At 44.9% G+C, this 21,777-nt stretch overlaps 1 protein-coding gene across 7 annotated transcripts in view; it reads left to right on the top strand.

Moving 5' to 3' along the window:
* The window catches only part of SMARCA2 (SWI/SNF related, matrix associated, actin dependent regulator of chromatin, subfamily a, member 2), a 178,148-nt gene that overhangs the window by 80,246 nt on the left and 76,125 nt on the right, over window positions 1-21,777 (top strand). For all 7 annotated transcript variants that reach the window (XM_032427564.1, XM_032427558.1, XM_032427563.1 and 4 more), the window contains exons 22-26: window positions 2,790-2,836; window positions 5,214-5,380; window positions 10,688-10,851; window positions 15,893-16,120; window positions 19,655-19,732. In XM_032427564.1, coding sequence (XP_032283455.1) covers window positions 2,790-2,836; window positions 5,214-5,380; window positions 10,688-10,851; window positions 15,893-16,120; window positions 19,655-19,732 — 684 coding nt within the window. The remainder of the gene's footprint in view (window positions 1-2,789; window positions 2,837-5,213; window positions 5,381-10,687; window positions 10,852-15,892; window positions 16,121-19,654; window positions 19,733-21,777) is intronic.

Here is a 21,777-nt window from a genome sequence, read left to right as displayed (position 1 = left end):
TAAATTGACAGGATTTCACCCCAGTGGGAGCAATTGACCTGAGCAGGAAGGAAAAGGAGCCAAACTGTAGGCTCCACTGTTCCATGTTGTGGCTGATGCATGTGGTCGTGGTGGGGCCTACTTGCCGTGGCACATGAGCTAGGGCTCCAGGGCCCAGATCGCTGCAGGCCTCTAGCACCTGCACCGCTTCGTTAAAAAGGAAATACACAGAAGGTTCTGGGAAATCGGAATTTTAATAATTACAGTATAAAAACAGAGTTGAAATACTCCTGCCTTTGAAATATTCTTGACTTCGACGATTCTTCTTTCTTTTTTTTCCTCCCTTATTTTTGGCAGTCGCACTTGTCAGAGAAGAGTATTTATTGCAGGCCCTCTGCCGGTTCTGGAAACCCCTCCCAGCCTGACCCGCTGGGTCCACATCCAGAGGGCAGGGTGTCTCTAGGCTGACAAGCTCTAGATCCATGTCAACTGACAATAGCAACAATACCAGCAACAAAAATAAAATCCCACCAAAAAGTCCTGGCTGTTTAGACACTCGGTGAAGGAAATCCAGCGTGCAGCCATGAGGCCGTGTCCCGGGCCACTTTGTAATCGTGACCTGGTGAAAATGTCTCGGCATCTCCAAGCGTCAGTGCACTTGACTTGTCATCAAGTGGTGACAGCTTATGGGACTGGCAGAGGCTAAACTTAAAAAAAAAAAAAAAATAAGAGAGGCAGCATCTTATAAATTGATAACATATATTAAACAGGTGGAAGGTATCGATGAATTAGTGGTGGATCTATATTGGTCTGTGGCCGGTGGGGAGCTAAAAAAAATTGTCCAATGATGAAAATGACCAGGGTCATGCCAGGTGAACCCATCACCCACCGTCCCATCCCCTCTTTCCTGAAAACAGTTTTGAGATATTTATTCTGATTCATAGAGGGGTTTGAGGACTTAGAAGTTATGAAAATTAAGTGTCAGTCTTACTTCATTTTGGTTGTCATGCAAAAAATTAGCCTTTGAAACATGCTAGACCGTGTCAGGAAGGGGGATGATGCCTTCCATCCTCAGGCTTCTGTCTGGAGAACCTGGGGAGCCGAGTTTAAGTAACCTGCCCTCCATTCCTTGCATATTTCCATTCTAAATAGCTGTCAGGAGAGAGACGGACTCTGATTTGCAATTTGTTTTTAACATAAAAACTTTCGGAAGGCATATTCCTAGAAATGAGACCCAGAGTCATGGGTACACATGGCCACAACTCTGGCTGGGAGTTGGTGTGTGCATTTTGCCTCTGTCTTTGTAATGTTTGCACACCACCTTTGTTCATAGGAAATCACCCCACAAGGCCCCTCTCTCTGTTGGGCTGTTTCCCTGGGCTGTTTCCCTGTTTGAAAGTCTTCCGGACTTTCAAACCGGAGAAATGAACACATTTTTTAAAATGATGCTAATCCCTGGGATGCCTGGGTAGCTCAGTCGGTTAAGCGTCTGCCTTCCCCCCAAGTCATGATCTCGGGGTCCTGGGATCGAGCCCCATGTCTGGCTCTCTGCTCAGCGGGGGGTCTGCTTCTCCCTCTCGCTCTGCTGCTCCCTGGGCTTGTGCTCTCGCGCTCTCTCTCTCTGTCAAATAAATAAGTAAAATCTTTAAAAAAAAAAACCAGAAACAAAAAACGATGCTAATGCCTAAACTTATCACCGTGCACTGACACATTCCATCTCTCTGGTTCTTATAGCCCTGCTTAGGCGATAGGGACGGATCCCAAAAATCTAGCGAGGAGTGGCTGCTGGTGGAGAGGGAAGGCGTGGCTCTTGGAGTCAGAGTGGGCTTTCTGGCCATTGTCCATTCGGTGTTGACTTTGCCAGCAGGGTTAGCACACCGAGGGGCTGGAGCCCACCATAAACAAGCGATGAGCTGAGTGTATGTGAGAGGAGACCTCAAAGGGAAAGAGAGCTGATCCCCTGGGAGGAGAAGCTTTGCTGCTCGTGGGGAAGGAAAAGGAAGCAGAGGAGGGAGACAGCGGGTGGCTAGTGTGAAGGTGTGACATGCTTTCCTTCCCCACAGATGGTCTCCCGTTCCCTCCAGTCAGCCTGGAAACACCACTCGGAGAACAGTAACTTATTTCTTCTACAGGATCAGTGAGGAGGGAATTACATGATTCGGGAGTTTAAATTTGATTTGAAATTCTAAAATTTTCATTTTAAATTCAAAATTCTGTGTTTTGAAGATGGGAGCCTGGACCCCTGAGGGAGTGGTTGGTGTCCATTGAGGGCCTTATTTGTAACAGAGAAAAGCACAGAATGGAGGAATTTTAGGATTTCTCTAAACTCAGATTTAGAATATAGCATACAGTCACCATGACTTTTACTGTTAAATGTTTTTGCAGTGTATTTCCATGCACGTCTGAATCCTGATTAGTTCGTATTAGGCTCTTTCTCTAGTCTAGATTCTAAACTCCTTGGGGACAGATACTTCAGTTGTTTCTGGATCCCCCGTACCTACCTGGCTCAGCCCTGGGTCAGTAGATGCTTAATCACTGTTTGATGAGTAAACTAACCCTGACATCTCAGTATGAGATTCTGGAGACTTGCACAAACTCCCAGGACACATTTGTGGCAGAACGAAAGTCTGAATTCAAAGACATTGAGTTTCCGGTTCATCGTCTAAAAAGTATTTTCTTATTATTTTGTTTAACTATGCTCTAGAAATAAATGGGATGACCTCACTAAAAGAGTAATTATTAAGTTAATAATTTACATATCTGGGTGGGGTTTTTTTAATCATTTTTTTTTTCTCCTTTCTCTTTTAAAGGAATCCTTTGCTGAACACCTGGGCTATTCAAATGGGGTCATCAATGGGTAAATCTTAAAATTTGTCTTTCTTCCAAAAAACAGTTTGTTGGTCAACTTTTCATTCTGTAGTGTTTCCTATCACACACGTACCTACTGCCAGCCTCATGCACCAGCCTCTCACCTCAGCAGAGGGTATAGGAGTTGTTAACCGAAATGATATCAGCCTTCTCTTTTACTTTACTGGCATAAATTACTGCATGCCTTGAGCAAGTGACTATTCAAAGGACACGGATCTCATTTAATAGAATTAATAGTAACCCAGTGTCCTAAAAATGTGGTGGAAGCAATAGTGCAGCTTGGGCCGGAAGAGAATTTATCGTATTGAATTTCAAGTTGATACTTAACTTGGGCGTAGGTGAGAGGAAACGCCTCATCCGCCATAAATATGTGTGACCTTACAGTCATTCACCAAAGTATGGTCCGTATAAGAAACGTTTTTTGGGGGCACCTGGATGGCTCAGTTGGTTAAGCATCTGCCTTCAGCTCAGGTCATGATCCCAGGGTCCTGGGATCGAGCCCCGCATCGGGCTCCCTGCTCGGTGTGGAGCCTGCTTCTCCCTCTCCCACTCCCCCTGCTTGTGCTCCCTCTCTCGCTGTGTCTCTCTCTGTCAAATAAATAAATAAGATCTTTAAAAAAAAAGAAACGTTTTTGGTTAGCAGCGGCCATTAAAGAGTGCCATGCCTTGCAACAAAATAGAAAAGTTTGCATTCACAGAAAGTCTCTGTTTTGCACCAGGGGACATTGATTATTAGGATGTGGGGGCCATGCTTGGATCCCAAAGGCAGATGATGTCACTGGGCTAAGAACTAGAAAGTGGGACCCACCCAGAACCAGAGCCACGAGGCTCTCCCACTCCTGCTTGCTTCTCTCTCCGTCCCGTGGTCACTCCTGGGTTGCATACTAACAGCACGGCCGCAGATGTTTGGAGGACGGTGGTTGGAACGGGGGACAGAGGTAGGGAAGACATGCACGTGAAAATGTGTTAGAGACGACACACAGTGTGTCATAGAATCAGCTACCAATGATCCATTGCAGTGTTGCAGAGTGCATGCACTGATGAGTTTTCCCAGTCATATCAGCCTGACAATTAAGTTTTAATAATTTAACACATCCCTGTTGACAAAAGAGAGGAGTTTATTATGGAAGAGGAAAGGCCCTGCTTTAGTTCCTTGACACTGTGACAGCAGGTACCCCCACCATCCTCTTGATTTGAACTTCTCTGTGAGCCAGGCCTCATGTCCCCTCCCCAGTCCATCCGTACAGCGTACATGGTGATCTTCTAAAAAGATGTGGCAGATCTTGCCACTGCCCTATTTCAGACCCATCAGCGGCTTTCTGTTGCACTTAAAGTGAACACACTCAGTGTGGCTCGGTCCTCCGGCATCTGCCGGCCTCCTGCCCCCGCACAACCTGCTGCCTCTCTGTCCCCATCTCCAGAATTCCCCTACTGCTTATGTTCAGTTCCTCAGACTCACCAGGCTCCTTTACTCCACAGGGCCTTTGCACATACTCTCCCTACTTCCTGGAATCTCCTCCTCCTCCAAGGCCCCGTTCTTCAACCAGCTGTCTTGTTGCTCATTATTTGGTGTTTTAGTTCAACTGTTCTCTCTTCACAAGGTCACCCGCATCGAGGGCTGGCAAATCTTTTCTCTAAAGGGCCAGATCTCAAATGTTTTTGCCTGTGTGTCAAAAAGTCTCTGCCCCAACGTTGCCATTGTGTGGCGTGAAAGCCGCCACGTAGACAAAGCAGAAATGAGTGAGCCTGGCTGCGCCCCAATCAAGCTCTATTTACGCAAACAGGCAGCAGGCCAGGACCTAAATTTGCCAAACCCTGCTCTAATTTAAAGATGTCACGTGTTGTTATGCGTTGTCTCATAGCAACTTGTTATTTTTCTCTTTAGTGCTCATCACAATTTGCAATTAGCCGTTTGGAAGGCAGGGATTCTATTTTCTCATCCCTGTACATGTGGAATGCGCCCGGCAGGTAGTAGTAGATGCTCAAGAAATATTTGGACGCATCTTAAGTGCCCTAAATTAATAACTTGATGTGCTTACCGAGTAACAGTTTAAGGAAACACAACAGATTCACGACTGTGTGTGGATAAGAGGGAGAGAAAGAGGGAGAGAGAATTGAGGGAGAGGAAGAGAGAGACAGCGAGTGAAAGTATTAGGAACACGAAACGATCTCCTCTTTCTAGAATCTGTCGCCATACATAGCATCTATAACGTACTCCTTGTGGGTTTTATATAGAAGTATTTCCTTTTTCCATGACATGCCCCCATCACTCTGGGGTGGATATTCATTCATTCATTCGGGCTATCCTGGATTCTTCAAGAAGACAGCAGTAATACCGTCTTCTTGTTTTGCCTTTTTGGGTTCAGGGCTGAGCTGTATCGGGCCTCGGGAAAGTTTGAGCTGCTTGATCGTATTCTGCCAAAACTGAGAGCAACTAATCACCGCGTGCTGCTTTTCTGCCAGATGACGTCCCTCATGACCATCATGGAGGATTACTTTGCGTTTCGGAACTTCCTGTACCTTCGCCTTGATGGTGAGTCCCGAAGGGACCAGGCTCGGAAGCCACGCCGCCGGGCACGCAGCGGGTGAGGGGCACTTAGGTCCGGCCGCCGGGCACGCAGCGGGTGAGGGGCACTTAGGTCCGGCCGCCGGGCACGCAGCGGGTGAGGGGCACTTAGGTCCGGCCCCAGCCGGCAGGAGGAGGGAAATTGTTGAAGAGTTAACTGGCAGGGTGGGGTGCAGCTTTTTTTTGCAGATAGCAATTTTTATATCCTCCACCTTAAAATAAGCCGAAATCACTCACACAGCTGTTTATCCCCGCCCAGACAAGCCAGTGCAAGTGGACTTGGAGGCATTTATATGTGCCACAATTAAACTAAATGAAACTAAATTAAAATTTAAAAACCCTCTCTGCTTTTAGGATGGTGTGTGACCTACACACTATGCCGAATATTCTGATAAGCCCTTAGCTTTCTCTGTTGAGGCATATTTTAAGGGGATAAAGGCTGTGTCTCCTCTCTTCGGTAACACTGTACTTATTCATTTAGGATGATACCGAATTATCATTAAAGCTTCTTTCTTTTCCTAAATAGAACATATCTCCATGCTGCATTAAGAGATAGGGCCCCACTGTGTCCTGGATTTTACAAAACTGTGTGAAATAGTTGCTTGATTTGCCTGGGTATTTCGATTTTTAGAAAATCAGTAAGAACATATGAATGGAAGGAAACATGCATTTAGAGATATTTATTTCCAAAAGTACTGTATGATTTGGATACCTGCCCTAATATTTTTGAGGTTGAAAGATACCAAATTTCCTATGCTGTGGCAAGGGGATAGCACTTTCTAAGAGTGGTACGTGGGAATAGGAGCTAATTTATAGCCAGGATGGTATGGAATCCCTGCACACAAAATGTAACAGTATTACTAATATCTGTTTTTATCTGACGCAATCTTCAAGCTATTGTTATGTGGGAAATTTAAAAGTTTATGTTCCATTAAAAGGTTTTATTTTGGGGCGCCTGGGTGGCTCAGTCGGTGAAGCGTCCGACTCCTGATCTCAGCTCAGGTCTTGATCTCATGGTCGTGAGTTCGAGCCCCGTGTTGGGCTCTGCACTGGGCGTGGAGCCTCCTTAAAAAAAATAAAAAATTAAAATTAAATTAAATAAGTAAATAAAAGGTTTTGTTTTATGTTCAGTCCAACATTCTGTCCCCCTGGTTGCCACTAATTAGATAGAACTGGACACACACCAACCTCAGACTTGCCCTACTCTCTCTTCTATTTTTTTTTTTTAAGATTTTATTTATTTATTTGACAGAGAGAGAGACAGCGAGAGAGGGAACACAAGCAGGGGGAGTGGGAGAGGGAGAAGCAGGCTTCCCCGCGGAGCAGGGAGCCCGATGCGGGGCTCGATCCCAGGACCCTGGGACCATGACCTGAGCTGAAGGCAGACGCTTAACGACTGAGCCACCCAGGCGCCCCTCTCTCTTCTATTTTTTAAGTGAATTCTCTTTATGGTGTACCTCCTAGGGTATTATTAACTTTTGAACTAATTATACCTCAGACAGACTTGATTTTGAAAGATCTTTTTATCTCTGCCCTCCAAAGTCACCACAAACAGATGCATGGCTAAGTCAATGTTCCTTCTTGAATTTGTGACACGGTTCTGTCGTCCAGTCTTGTCTCTTTTGGCAAATCTCCTGCACCGTGTCTCGTCCTTTGTCCTTTGACCTGATTCTCCCGTCCCTTCTCCGTAAGGGGCAAGGTCAGCCCTCATCTGAAGGGCAAGCCCGTCTTCCCTGCTGCTCAGGTGAGGGGCAGCCCTGCCCTGGTGTCCTGAACAAGTGCTGTTTTACCACTTTGTGGCTTTTCGTTTAGAATCTCCCCTCTTTGAGGATTGTGGCCCTGGAATATTCAAGTCTGTGGAACTGGCAAGAAGTGCTTTCCTTGAAACATATCTCGGTCCTGTTTTCTTGCCAGCCTGAGAGAGTCTCCTTCACAGGTTGCTGTTGGTGGCCGACCTTATCCGTTTGTCATTAATAATAATTGTCATAAAAGGTGACGTTGATGGAAGGCCTACTGCTTGTGGGATACCGGGCAAGGCTCTTCCTGTGCATTATTGTTGTAATTTTCTCGGTAAACAGGCTTTTACCCCTTTTTACCAAGGTACGAATACGATCCCCATTCCACAGATGGGAAAACAGAGGCTTAGGGAAATGAGCTAACTTACGCATGACGCAAACGGCGAAGCCAGGCTCTAATTTAGATCTCTCTGATGCCAGTTAGTTTTCAGAATTAGCTTTAGCAGACCCAGGAGGCTACATCCCCTCTCCGAAAATGCAGGCTTCTTTCCTGGCAGGCGGCATTTCAAGAATGATTTTGAACTTATTCACAATTTTTAAAGTGATGAATTGGAACGAGATACAAGATGAATGGAGCCGCTGTGTTCCTGACATCGGAGTCCTCGCCATTAGGCGGGAGGAGACAACAAGTAAACAAGCTTCATAATAAAATGTTACAGATGGAGTTGAGGAAATGGTACAGGCTTCTGCCCACAAGAAATAGCAACCATTTGTTTGGGGGGGCTGGAGAGAATCAATGGGCAAACAGTCAGTCTACACACTCACAAGGGCACCAGCTTCCAGCCACCTGCCCCTTCACCCGTTTGTTAAAATGACTTCAGATTTTCGTTGCTGAATTTGAGGTCTCAGATGTTTGACCTCAGGGGGGAAGAAAATCACTCAATGACAGCTAAACAGATTTCTTTTTCTTGCAAAGATGATGGTTGCATGAACAGATTTGGCTACTGTCCTGTTACATAGTCTTTGTTTTCCCTGGAAGTGATTTTTGAGTGAGAGCAAGTGGTGAAGCTACATCCCAGAAGACCAAATTTTCCCAAAGCAGCTGAAACTAAGTTAAAATTAGTAATCATGAAAGCCTGACAGTGTGTTCCTTCCAGCGCATTCTGCAACTTTCAACACAGTCGCGCTTGCTCTTAATTGTGTTCTTGGTTATGTTCTACCTCAAAGTCTAACAGAACGTGGAACTGACGCTCATACTGAGCATGTGAAATCCTGTGCCACCTGCAAGGAGCATTTATTTTCTCTGTGGATAAACCCTGACACAGTGGTTTGAATCTCCCTGAGCAAATATCCCAGCGATTGCTGATGATCAGCAAAGATCTCAACTCGGGGAACCCGTGACTTAATGGGAATGGTAATCCAGCAAATTCTGAACCTTGTCATTAGAAATGTCATAGTTCTTTGCCTGAAACGTGATTTAATCATAGATTTTTCTGGCTTTGAAAATTCATCAAGTTCCCAGCTAGTTAGACGGTGTGAATCCACACGAGATATGTGCTCCGTCTCTTTGCTTGAGGTACCTGGCGGAGGGCCCCAAAACCCCTTTGACCAAATCATTTTGGTATTTCTTTTGTTTTCCAGGGCTTTATTTTGCATTTAGGGTTATTTTCATCCCCCAGGAGACATGTCCACTAACCAGTTTAATTTATAGCTAAATGCGGGTGGTCGTTAGCCGATTCTTTTTCAGTGGATTTAAAACTGAACTTATATCCTCAGAGCATATAGATGCTGTACCCCGCTGTCGGAAAACAGACATCCTTGTCTCTGGAAGCTCTCCTTTCCCTCACTTTAGGAACATCTTTTTTGTTGTTGTTTCTGTGGCTTTCCATGTGGTTTGAGGCGGAGGGTAAATATGGAACCGTGACTCCATGTGAGTAATTCTGTCTTAATTATTGCACCTGGAAAGACGATACAGCGAGCAGGTTTCATGATAGCACAGAACTTGTCTTCCATTAGGATCGAGAACACATAGGTCACTGTGGTCTCAGAAAGCCAACTCTGAAAAGAAAAGAAAAGAAAAGAAAAAGAGCCCCACAGAGTTGAGACCTCACTCAGCAGAGCACATTTGGTGCTCCTCCCCCCAAAATCTAAACTCTTTACCGTTTCTCCTTGCAGGATTTGACCAGGTGGCTAAACTTGAAATCTAATTTAGAAAGCAAAATGAGCTCTAAAGAACACTGCTTCATTTAATGAGGAGAACCCCAAAGCCCCTTGGTCCTAATCCCCATTTGCTATATATGGGGAATTGGGTTTTTTTTTTTCCCCTCCTCAGGAGGGTACTTACCATTTTTATTAATAGGAAGAACAGCTCCACCCCCTTCCCCCTGCTGTGTTTGGGTATTTGACCCCCAGGATAACATGATTTCCTAAGCTGTCCTCGCTTAAATGTTTTAATCCTCTGAAATAAGTTGCTGGTGTGTTTTCATCCTTAAAAAAAGAACACCATGTAGGAATAATATTTGTATAGCAGGAGTTGAGGGACCATCATGGGACACGCATATCTGTTTCCCAACAGCCCAGAGCCTTTTTCAAAACTCTGCAGCGATGCTTCCCGGGGAAATTCATTACAAACACAGAGTGTATGATTGAGTGGCTGATTTGGGAGGCAGGTACGGGTGACTTCGTGCCCTCAACGTGAGCACCGTGCTCTGGGGTCTGGCGCTCTCCGCTTACTCCCTGTTGTGGAGTCTCTTCAGGCACCGTGGGGCTAGCCGTAGGCAGGGGTATTATATGCTGCTCCGTTGGGTTGTAGGTCAGCACCCTTTGAACTCAGCAGAGCAGAATGTCAGCATGAGAAACAGACTAAAGAGCTTCCATATACGTATATATATAGGGGGGTTATTGTGGCTTCAGGTCTTGCTAAACCAGGATAAAAATATTCCTTTCACGTTTTATGTTTTTCCCAGCCAGATCATGCTCAGGAGCAATCCAGACGGTAAAACGCAGTGGAAATCGATTTCCCCTTTGTTTCCACCCTCTTGGCATAAACAAGAGCTCACTCTAATGCCCGTCCGCAAAATTGCCTTAAACCGTTACAATAATCTTTGTAGGCACGTGTGCGTGCGTGTGTGTGTGTGTGTGTGTGTAGGTAGGTGGGTTTTTAAAAATTATTTGGTGTTTTTAAGCACAGAAGTAAATCTAGAAAATGTTTTCATTAAGTTTTAGGTTAACGTGAGAATGTTCTGGAATTTGTAAAGTTACAAAGGCTCCCGGTCCTAAGTGTTTAAACCCAGCGTTTTGAAACAATGGGTAGTAGACCGTGTTTTTTCTTGATTTGAGAAAAGTCTCTCTCCTATCTGTCTCTCTTTTTTAATTGCAAAATGTCCAAAGTTCCTTTCAAAAAGTACAAAAACCCCAGGGGATTATCTCACCGGTGCCAAGAGGTGTCTGTTTCTCCAGGAGGCTGGCCGATCTCTCTGGCTCTGTGCCATTTTCGGACGGGAGTTCATTGGCAAATTTACTTGTCTTATACCCACAGGCACCACCAAGTCTGAGGACCGGGCTGCTTTGCTGAAGAAATTCAACGAGCCCGGGTCCCAGTATTTCATCTTCTTGCTGAGCACCAGGGCTGGTGGCCTGGGCTTGAACCTTCAGGCAGCGGATACCGTGGTCATCTTTGACAGCGACTGGAACCCTCACCAGGTCTGTCCGTCTGTGACGTGGGGGCCCCTGGCGTCCCTTCTGGAACTAGGGGGACTAAGAGACTGTTGGTGTCGTCATTCACCCTTGTGGGGAAGAGCAGATTTCTAAAAGAGTAGGCCATTTCTCCCAAGGGCTGTCTTACCTCACCTCCCTCGGAGGTCGGACACCTCCACACACCTTCGATGTGCCTTTGAAAAGCTCCAGTTTGGGGTACAAACTCAGTCTCTGCTCAGTGTTAGACCCATCTCCTGGGATTGACCCCAAAGCAAAGGATGTTTGGTTATAGGAAAATTCACAAATGTCCAAAATAAAAACAGCAACAACTAACATTTATTAGACCCTAACTCTGCGCCAGCCTCTTCACGTGCATCGCTTCATTCCGTTTTCACAACGCTGTGAGGTTGTTAACATCACTAGATGCACCTTTCCAGTCAAGGAAAATGAGTCCCCAGAAGCTGTAAGTAAGTTGCTGAAGGTCAAACAATTAGTATATAGTAGTTTGTCTTTTGGTCTGTGTGTTTTGTTTTAAAATCGCCATCAAAGACTATCCTGTGGAGCATCTACTACTAAGTTCTTTGAGCCAAGTCAATTTACAGTTACCCTTTTATAGGATTGCTTTGATGATTGAAAAAGCCCAAGAGAACGGGTCCCTTGTGGCTCCCCCGTGGTTGCCTCCGTGCTGTGGGGAGACTGTCACCTGCTTGTGCGAAATTGGGTAGAATGCTGTTCGTCGGGATTTGATTCATTTTGAAGCACACGTGAATTCAAAATAGGAGAGAGGAAAACTGCAGCTCCCCCATATGAATGTGACGGGAACATCAGTTTCCCCGGGCTGCTCCCTGCGCCTCGGTTTCCTCCACTGCAAACACGCAGAGTAGTAGTGTTCTCACTGGGTCGCGGTGGAGACTGGGACGAAAAGGCTTACGGACGGCACTCATTTAGGGCAGGGGATGGAGTTCTGGGCTGCACAGAATGATGAGAGAGCTTGTAAAAAAAGCACGCACGCCTGCTTCCCATTCCCTGCCACCCCACGCCCCGTTTGCTTCCCAGGCTTCTCCAGACATTCAAAAGCTCCCTAGAGATTCTGCGTCGTTTCTCTCCTAGCTGAGGAGCGCTGATTTCAAGACTAGACCAGTGGTTCCGAGCCTTGGGGAGGCCACGGCCATTGGTCTTCAGGAAATATTTTTATATATTTTATATATTTTTATATCCCACGTTGCGTTCCCGGGCACAGGTGGAATTCTTACTCCCATGACAGACCTGCAGTTTTCCTGCTTACTGTTGGGAACTCCGCGTCAGTCCCACATTTTGAGAGTGGCTGCAGGGCTGCAGGCCCTGAGGCTCTGCTGGGCACCTAGGGGAGGAGTGTGTGATTCTTCTCCTCCCCGGGGTGCTCGGTGTGGTTTCGATCACCCTATCTCTGCTGCCTAAATCTTTACTGAGGGAAAAAAAAAAAAGAAAAAAAAAGCCTGTCTATAGGTGAATGGAGGGTTCGCTAGATTTTATCTTTGGAGGTAAGCACATCTGGGGCTTCTCGGCCGACCACCTGGTTTGGCACAGGGCAAATCCCAAAGGCCAGAGGTACTCACTGTCTCTAGAAAAGCTGGTTTACCAGGGAAAGGATGCCGGGACATCCATGCCTGTCTCTCTTTCTCTCCCTCTGCCCTGCTCTCCCTCTCTGTCTCTGTCTTCTCCCTCTCTCTCTGTCTCTCTGTCTCCCCCCTCTGTCTCCCCCTTCTGTCTCTGTCTCTGTCTCTCACACACACACACACACAAACTTACAACCACTAACTAAAGGTGGAACTCCAGAATCAAGTAAATTGCATGAGCGTTGAACAATTCATTCACCTTTCACTGTATTTGAACTAAAACTTAAGCAACAAAACACACAGGACCTCAGACTTTCCTCTGGTCTGATTTACCACAGGTTCCCAGCAGTGGGCCATATATTTCTCCCAAATATTTTTATCTGCCGTAGGTAGATTTCACTGCCGCCTGATTTGGGCAACTGGGCTGATCATATTTTTCATGTCTGTCACTTAAATGTGGCCATTAGTTTGGGCAAACCTTTTTTTTTTTTTTTTTCATTTTCAGAAGTCAGTGATCTTAGAGTGATAGAGTGAATATTGATTTTTCATATGAAAGGTAAGAGAACTAACTTTCATTAAGCAGCGAACTCCACTAGATACTACAAGGCCGTTTGCAAACCTAACTTCGTACCTAGTCCTTGAAATACTTCCCACTCAAGGAAGCCAGTCAGTACTAACTTGTCCGTGTCTGTCTGGTATGAATCCTGTGCCCCTGCATAAAGGTCGCGTGGTCCCCAGAACGAAAGTCGTGGACCTCTTTTTACCATGTTGGTTTCAGCATGCGTTGCAAAAAAAAAAAAGGCGTTCTGTTAATTCTTTGTCACATTGAGTCAAAATTAAGGCATATTGACCAAAGAGCAGTTCTGTTTGACAAAAGTTGACAGATTGAAGATAGAGGCCTACAAGTCGCTAATTGGAGGCTCTCGTTAGAAGTAAAGTTGGAACATACACATGTGGAATTAGCAATAAAATCCCTCGGGATTACCGAGGCTCTCATTTCCAAACAAACATGGGTTGGTACCCTTATTATTAGCCCCTGGAGCTGGAGTTGAGTTGTTTAGACAGAAGGGCCAACCGCAGAGTTACCTCGGAGGCTCTCTTCTCAGGCTGTGTTCTTGTCTTCAGATTCAATCACACCTACTTGGTGTGATGAAACATCAGACCACTAAAATCTCAGAAGTATTGAAGAATCCATCCAATAACGACAGCACGCATTTCTTGGTCACCGTATACGCCCCCCTCCCCATTTTGGCTTACAGACTTAGGCTTATATTCCATAAACTTCTTCAGCCTAGAAACACTAATTTTTGCTGCTTTCCAAATAGATATTTGGCTTTATACACACAAAAAACACCACTGCCACCACCACGAAACAGAACAGAACAACACACCTAATTGGCAGCCAGCTCGCGAGGGCTCACGAACTTACCACCCCCGTTTTTAGGTGTCCCGGGCCCTCCACTTCCTTGCCTATTACATTCTGCTGCCACCTGTACCTTAATATTTTTGCGATTTATCAGCATCTTCTAGGGCAGAGGTCAGCAGACTCAGACCTGGGGACCGAATCTGGCCTGCCATCTGCTTTTGTAAGATCTGTGAGCTAAGAATAGTTTTTTTCCCATTTTTAAGTAGAAAAATGTAAAATGGAGAAAAAAGAAGATGATAATCAGCCTTTTGGTGAGAACAGTTGCTAAGTGTTTGCTCTTGGCCCAGACAACCTAGAATATTTACTATTAATAGATAATCACTCTTGGGCCCGTTGCAGAAACAGCTCACGGACCCCTGTTCTAGAAGATAATCCAGAGGCTGACAGCACACAACTCGCCGTCTCGGCCACTGCGTCACCACACTGGTGAGCGCGTGTTGAAAGAGATGACTGAACCAAGGTCTTGTAAATGAAGTTTAGGGTTCCACCCCTGCCCCCAACTTTGGATTTCACTTATCCACCTCACTTTCTCCTCTTTGGAAAATCATCTAATCTGGATGGGTGCCAGCCATGTTCATGATTCAGCTGTCTGGTATTTAATATTATTCAGACATCTTCTGAGGAGCAGTTTTTGCCTCATTAGTCATTTAATCATAGAGGTCCCTGCAGCAAAGACAGGTCTCCTGGGTGGACTTGGGCCTATTGTCGCCTTATGCCACGTGCATGACTCATCTGGTCAACAGGATGGGCTTACAGCTGTGGAGTATCAGCTCTGTGCAAAATCGGGTGCTAGGGATGCAGGGGACAGACTTTTGCCCTAAAAATGTAAACAGGTCTAATGGGGGACACATGGAAACCACTACTTAGCATGGGCACAGAGACCATCCCCTGGGCCAGAATGAGTAAAAGTAACAGACCAAGAAAGTTTTATTGTATAGCATTAAAATCAGGTAACTTGGCCTCAGGTTTATGAAGGTTTTAATTGAAAGATTTCATTAAAACCTTTTTCTTCTTGTAAGAGTAATACATGTTTAAAGCAGCAAAAAATGTTAAACCATTTGAAAATAAAAGGAGGAAAATTTAATAATGACTGTACTCTCATTACTGGGAAATGTCAATATTGTTGGCGTGGCCCTCCTGCCTTTTCTTGGTCTGGGTAAATAAGTGCATATAGGATCCTGGTGTACCTACTCATATGTAACTTGTAGTTCTTACTTATTATAGCTCTGTGTTATTAAATTTCTAATTGATTTGTATGATACTATACATGTAGTATATGGCACATAACCTACAAAGACTAATTTTTTAAACCAACCTGTTATTGTTGATTTTTTATTTAATTCTGCTTTTAAAAATTGTAAATAATATATAACAGCGAGAGGTACACCCTTATTTGTAAATCTTGGTGCATATCCATGATTATTTCCATAGGATAAATTACGAGAAGTAAAATTTCAGGAGTCAGGGACCATACCCAGTTTTCACACTTTTGAAACACAGTGCCAGATTTCTGCCCCCAAAAATGTGACCAATTTAGTATTCCACTAGCAATCCTTTTCATTCCCCAAACTAAAGATTGCATCTTTGGTGGGTTTAGATCCCAGGAGATCTGTCACCTGAGCAATCCCTGTATGTACACTGTGTATGTGTAACGTATGTGTGTATAATTCATGAATATTTTAAAAATCTTCTTTAACACTTGACACAAGCAGCCATGATGACCTTGCAATTTAAGGTCAGTTGTAGGTCATATCAAAGTCATAATTCTGACATCAGATGTATTAGGGGTTTTTTTGTTTGTTTTGTTTTTAGTTGGGGACTAATTCTGATGGTGAACCAAGCTCATCAGAGCCCAGCTTCCCTCCATTAGGGATGAACTAGCTTGCCTATGTTAAAAATGAAAGCAAAATCTTTGATGAGTATGGGTGGGTTAAACAACCCTCCTCACTCCCCTCTCGGGCAGGCCACATGCGTGCTCAGCTAATGCACGCACTGGCCCCTGACAGCCTGTCCTTGTCCCTCGCAGGATCTGCAAGCACAGGACCGAGCTCACCGCATTGGCCAGCAGAACGAGGTCCGGGTGCTGAGACTGTGCACCGTAAACAGCGTGGAGGAAAAGATTCTCGCCGCTGCAAAGTACAAGCTGAACGTAGATCAGAAAGTGATCCAGGCGGGCATGTTTGATCAGAAGTCTTCGAGCCACGAGCGGAGGGCATTCCTGCAGGCCATCCTGGAGCACGAAGAGGAAAATGAGGTATTACAGAAAGCCGAGTTTATGAAATCAAAGTGACCTTTTGTCTCAGAAGGATTAAGAATGACCTCTCCGTTCTTTAAAGAGTTTCCTGGGCTGGCGTTAATTAAAATGAATAAATTAGCTGCTATCTTCCATCCCAAGCACAGAAAGCCTCTGAAAGTTATCCAAACCAGTGTCTAAAAGCATTTGCTAGAGGGACCGCAAGGCTCAGCCAGGGCATGCTTCTTCCAGGTTTCTCCCCAGAGATGCAACCCGTGCGTGGGCTTGATCGTATTGTAAATATTGCCTTCTGTAGGGCAGATGCAGAACTGCAGACAGGCCCGTGGGGGGAGAGTGGGGGGCAAAATCAGCCAGATGAGACCAGACAGAGCCCGGAGGAAGGGCCTCTCCTTGCCTTTTCTCTCTGCCATCCCCCAGGGCCCTCTGTTGTCTTTTGCCTTTTGATTAAGTACTTCAGTATGATTGTAGGACAAGCCATCTTAACCTATTTACTTATACTTGGAGAGCATGACTTTTACCCCCAGTTCAAGGTTTCCTGTAAAAGCCGACCAAAGGCTGAGAAAATGACCAGTTTAAAAAAACAAACAAACAAAAAACAACCTCTCTTTCCTTGGCAAGATTGTTCAAAGAATGCATTGCTTATGTTTCTCTAAGGGGGCGGGAATCTTCAGGTCATCCCTTGTATTTTTTTTTTTTTTTAGATTGCCAGTTTTAGTAATTCTTTTTAAGATTTTATTTATTTATTTGAAAGAGAACAGAGAAAGAGAGAGAGAGAGCATGAGCAGGGGGGAGGGGTAGAGGGAGAGGGAGAAGCAGACTCCCTGCTAAGCAGGGATTCCCTACATGGGGCTCCATCCCAGGACCCTGGGATCATGACCTGAGCTGAAGGCAGATGCTGAACCCACTAAGCCACCCACGCGTCCCCCCAGTTTTGGTAACTGTACTAAATTTTCAACCCAAATGTATTTGAAAGAGATCGAAAGACCTAGTTCCAATGTAGTCTAGAAAACTGTGCAAAATAGCAGTGCCAGTCTTCATCACAAAATTGTCTTGGGATGGACACATTTGGTTTGATGTCCCCATATTTGTAAACTGAAGAGTGGGTTGACCTTACGGAGTCATATGGAGCACTCCTTTCATTACATATATTAGATGTAGCTTGACTTTGCCTTCAGTAGGATATATGTTTTTTAAATCATCTCTAAATTATAAGCCAAATTCTTTTAAAAGCCTCGCATACTTTTTTTTTTTTCCTGAAACGAGTCTAAATGTGAAGTAGATCTTGATATTTAAATGAATCCTGAAATGAAGCTTTCTGCACACTGAAGAGCACTTTTCTATGGTGCTTCTTCCTAACTTGTTGGTCTTCTATATTTGATGAGTTACATATGAGATTTCATTAAAATCATGAAAAATAGGTGTGCACATACGTTCATACCTTGACACACATTTTAAAAATTTTGATCTCGAATAGTTCACCACTCTGGTTCTTAAAACTGAATATGTGATATAGGTTCAATTCTTGAAATTGAGTATTTGGTACTGATTTAGAATCAGGTTTTTGGGTGTTTTTTGTTGTTGTTGTTGTTATTGTTTACGTACCTGGAATTGAAGAAAAAGGGGGGGTGGTGGTACGTGATATATATGTTCACAAAGCAGGTGACCCAAGGCCTTCACTGTGTTTTTGCTTAATTTGTCATGTGTAGGCTTGTGAAAACAGAACCTGGCCCGGGTTAGATGGGGTGCAAGGTGGCCTGGCACTTTTCAACCCTCCTAGGCTGCGGGGAGATGTTCGTGTCTCCCAGCCCTGGAGGCCACCGTGGGGGCTGGAGTGGAGTCCCTTGCCAGTTGCTTCTCATTACCAGCAGCGTTGCTGGGCCTCCACACTCCTTCCAAACTATGGGTGTGTCAGACATGGTACCATTTTCTGGGTGGCCTGTGTCGGCATGTGACGATGTTTGGGGACGCTGATAGACTGCAGTCACGGGCTGTGGTACCAAATATTGAGTCCGCAATCTGCACGGTTGACAGAAGGACTAAGGCACAAAAAGCCCAGGAAGAGATTTAGCTCACCTCCCAGACATTCTGGTCTCCAGGAAGGTCAGGCCACTGTAGGCAGGCTTCTTGCCAGTTTACAAGAGAATCTTTTCATCCTAGGCACGGGGAAGTCCAAGCCCCCTTTTGCATAGACATTGAGTGGATAATATGGGGTTCTGGGTATAGAGTGGACAAAGCAGGGCACCTTTTCACCAAAGGATCCGTTAACCAGATTCTTTGTATGGTCAAGTATCAGCCGCCTGCCAGCTAGTCTTTGTCAAATGAAATGTAATATTAAAACAAATTGACTTTAATCAGTCTAGAGATGAACTAGAATAGAAAGCTTTTTAGAAGTAATTATTAGCTTGAATCATTAGAGTTTTGCTTTATGGAAATGCATTCATTTCTAACACAGTGCATCAGACATTATCTTGGGAAGCACCCGAGTTATCTCATTTAAGCCGCTCTTACACTCATACTGTTTCTAGAACAAGGTACCTCGTTTTGAATGTATAATTTGGGAAACTGGATGTTTGAAGTTCTGGGTTTCCTTCTTCCTCCTTCTGCTAATACACTGAAATTCTCCATTCGATTTTTAACACGCTTAGCCAGCATATGATAAAAATAATTTTGGAAGGTAAGTTCTGCAGCCTCTGCCCAACTTTATAAAATCATGTTTTTCTTAAAGTGTGGAAGTCAATGCATTTCTAGGAAGCTGGAGAACTTGGTTTCTGAGGAATTTGCAGAGAGAGCATGTGACTTGGTCTAACACAATATAAAATGAAAATGTTAGCCCTTGTGTACTTGCTTTCTCTACTTCATTTAATTTTTTTTAATTAAGGGTAGTTCATGGGGGGTTTGTTACAGATACATTCTGAGTTGTCCCATCCACAGCTTTAACCATTAGCATGTTAATTCCACTGAAAGACACTGATTAAACCTATCTTAAAGGCTCTATATTTGACCTGTCTATATGATTTTTAAGGTCTTGCTCTGTGCCTAGTCACAAACTTTCACCTATTTATGGTTTTTGCAAGGCTTTGAAAGTAAGCCCTTGTATGTGGATTGAGATTAATAGCATTACAGGGATTTATGTTAGGCACTTTCCCCTGTGCATTTCCGTACTTAAATGTTACAACTTCTCTTCCAAGTAAATGTCACACCCATTTTACAGATTAGGTCACTGAGGCAGGGAGACCTTAAGTATCTTTGTTTTAGAAGTAATGGCATCAAGATCCACACCCAAAAAAGCCCAGGATTTCTCATCGTGTACCATGTTTCCTTTCTAAACAGATTTTGCTTGGGGAAGGATGGTTTGAATAGCTTGTAAAATAATGATGGCAAATACTACACCCAATGATCTTTCCCTTTTCTTTCTGGCTGGAGAAACGGATCCCTGTGGTCTGCAGGACAGACCCACTTGACTCCTTCATACCTCACCCCACTTGTCCAAGCTCTCGCTTAAAGTCTGTTAAGTCATTGTGTTCTTGACCCCAGGAAGAAGATGAAGTGCCGGACGACGAGACTCTGAACCAAATGATTGCTCGACGAGAAGAAGAATTTGATCTCTTCATGGTAATATCATAGGAACTCATGCACCTTTCTCTATTAAGTCGAGATGTCTGGAGCCCTGCGTGCCCTGGCAGAATTTCATTTGTGAAGCCTGTGCCTTTCCTTCAGTTCAGAGGCTGCAAACTGGCTGGATTTAGCCTGCAGGCATATTTTGTTTGGCCCACGCAGTGTTTTTTTTTAAATTTCAAATTTGTTGCCAACATAAAAAGAATCCTGATTTCTGGCTTCTCCTGAAAAAGGAGAATGGGGCAATACCAGGCCCACGTCTCTATATGGAAACAGTTGGCCAGGGCTCAGTAGCAGCCGTACCCTCTGGACGGGCCATGTGGTCCGCAGCTTTGCCACAGATCCCCGCCCCCCACCTGCCACCCCCTTGCCAGCTCATTTCTAACTCCAAGCCCTGTCATTCAGGAAACCTGCCTGGCTTCTCTAGGTAGTTTGTAGCCATTCCCTCACTGTCTCCTTACTGGATCACAACAAATATGCTCCCTATGGGGTAGGGGGACAGCAACCAAACAATAGGGTCATCCCTCTCCTTAATGGTAAAGAGAGCCTGTTTAAGGGAACAGGAACCTTCCAGAAGCACATCAAGGTGTAGCCTTCACTGAAAGATTGAAATTGGTTGGATTTCACCGGTCCGGACAGATAGAAAAGGACCTTGACATTTGAGGCTTTAACATCCATGGTTTCAACCTTGATGTTCCATGCTACGTAGGTAGTCATGTGTAATTTGCTGGAATCTGCATTTGATTTGCATGCGTAGACTGCCACAAGGTCAGGACGTGCGGACGCAAGCCCCTTGGCGAGCGAAGGAGGCCCTCAGGAGTGATGTTTTACTGCATTCTTAAGGCATGTTTGTAACTATTTATCTCTGCTTCCCCGATGCTCAGAATAGTCTGGCACATAGTACTTGCTTAACAAATATTGATTGAATGAATGCCGGCATTTGCAAAATGTTAGACCTTGTGAAGATGTCAGCGTGGATCAGGACACAGAAAGTTTGTGAGCCTCCCTCCACTACCACCAATCATGTTGATCTTTCTGACATTTAGTCTGATGGCCGAATGAGTGAATAAATGTGAACTGTAACTCGGGTGGTTGAACGCTGCACAGCCCCCGCATCAGAGGCCCCCCAGTTTGAATGCCCTCAGGTGTCAGACAAGCAGTTTGCAGGAGTGAAGCAAGCGGAGGGGTGGGTGGGTGGGTAGCGGTGGTAACCTGGTAACCTTGTCTAAGGGGGACAGGGCCCCAAGCCCCACGTAGCCAGGAATTCCAAATGGCCAAGAGATGCTGGGAATGTAGGTTTTTCATGTGCGATCTCTGGATTTCAAAATGTTTGTGGCTAAATTCAATTTTTTATTATGATCTAATGCTGTAGGCCAAACAAAACAGGACCCCTGGCCCAGATAGGACCCACAGGATTTGCATTCTCTTTTTAGCATAGACAGTCTGAGAAGGGAGCTCCCGCTGTGTGGAGGCTACATGTGTGTGTGTGTGTGTGTGTGTGTGTGTGTGTGTGTGTGTGTGTGAGATTTTGTAATTTTTGTCTAGGGAACAGTCGTTGTGTCCACACATAATGATTCAAGATAAAAAGACACTTAATTCTTTCTGAGGGAAGTTTCAGGTAGCCATGGGAATAATTCCTAACCTGGAATGTGTACTTTCCCTCCCGACCCCCCGTGCACCACCATCCCTGGGTTGGGCCATTTTGGATCTAACTGATGCAACGGGGTCATATAACAGCATGGCCCATGTAGGGTGTTCCTGAAACCGAGATTTCTTAACTCAAACTGTTGGTCACCCCCTTTATAGATTGTTCTCTACCGAGGGACATTAGAGATACACATAGGAAGCAGACATCTTTTCTCTCCTTGAGGAACTTACTAAAATGTAGATTCCTGGGGAACACGGGGGCAAGAGACCCTCAGCTCCCCTGGCTGCTCACTGATTGGCAATAATGCAGCACGGCCACAGCCTCAGATGCTCTTGAGGCCCAAGAACGGATAAGCTGCCTGTCATTATACAAATTAGATTAGGCCCAGAGATGG

The sequence above is a fragment of the Phoca vitulina genome, unplaced genomic scaffold, assembly GCF_004348235.1.
Source record: "Phoca vitulina isolate PV1807 unplaced genomic scaffold, GSC_HSeal_1.0 scaffold37, whole genome shotgun sequence".
Classification (NCBI taxonomy): Eukaryota; Metazoa; Chordata; class Mammalia; order Carnivora; family Phocidae; genus Phoca; species Phoca vitulina.
Note: the sequence above shows the minus strand (reverse complement) of the source record. Positions and strands in the feature narration are given on the sequence as shown.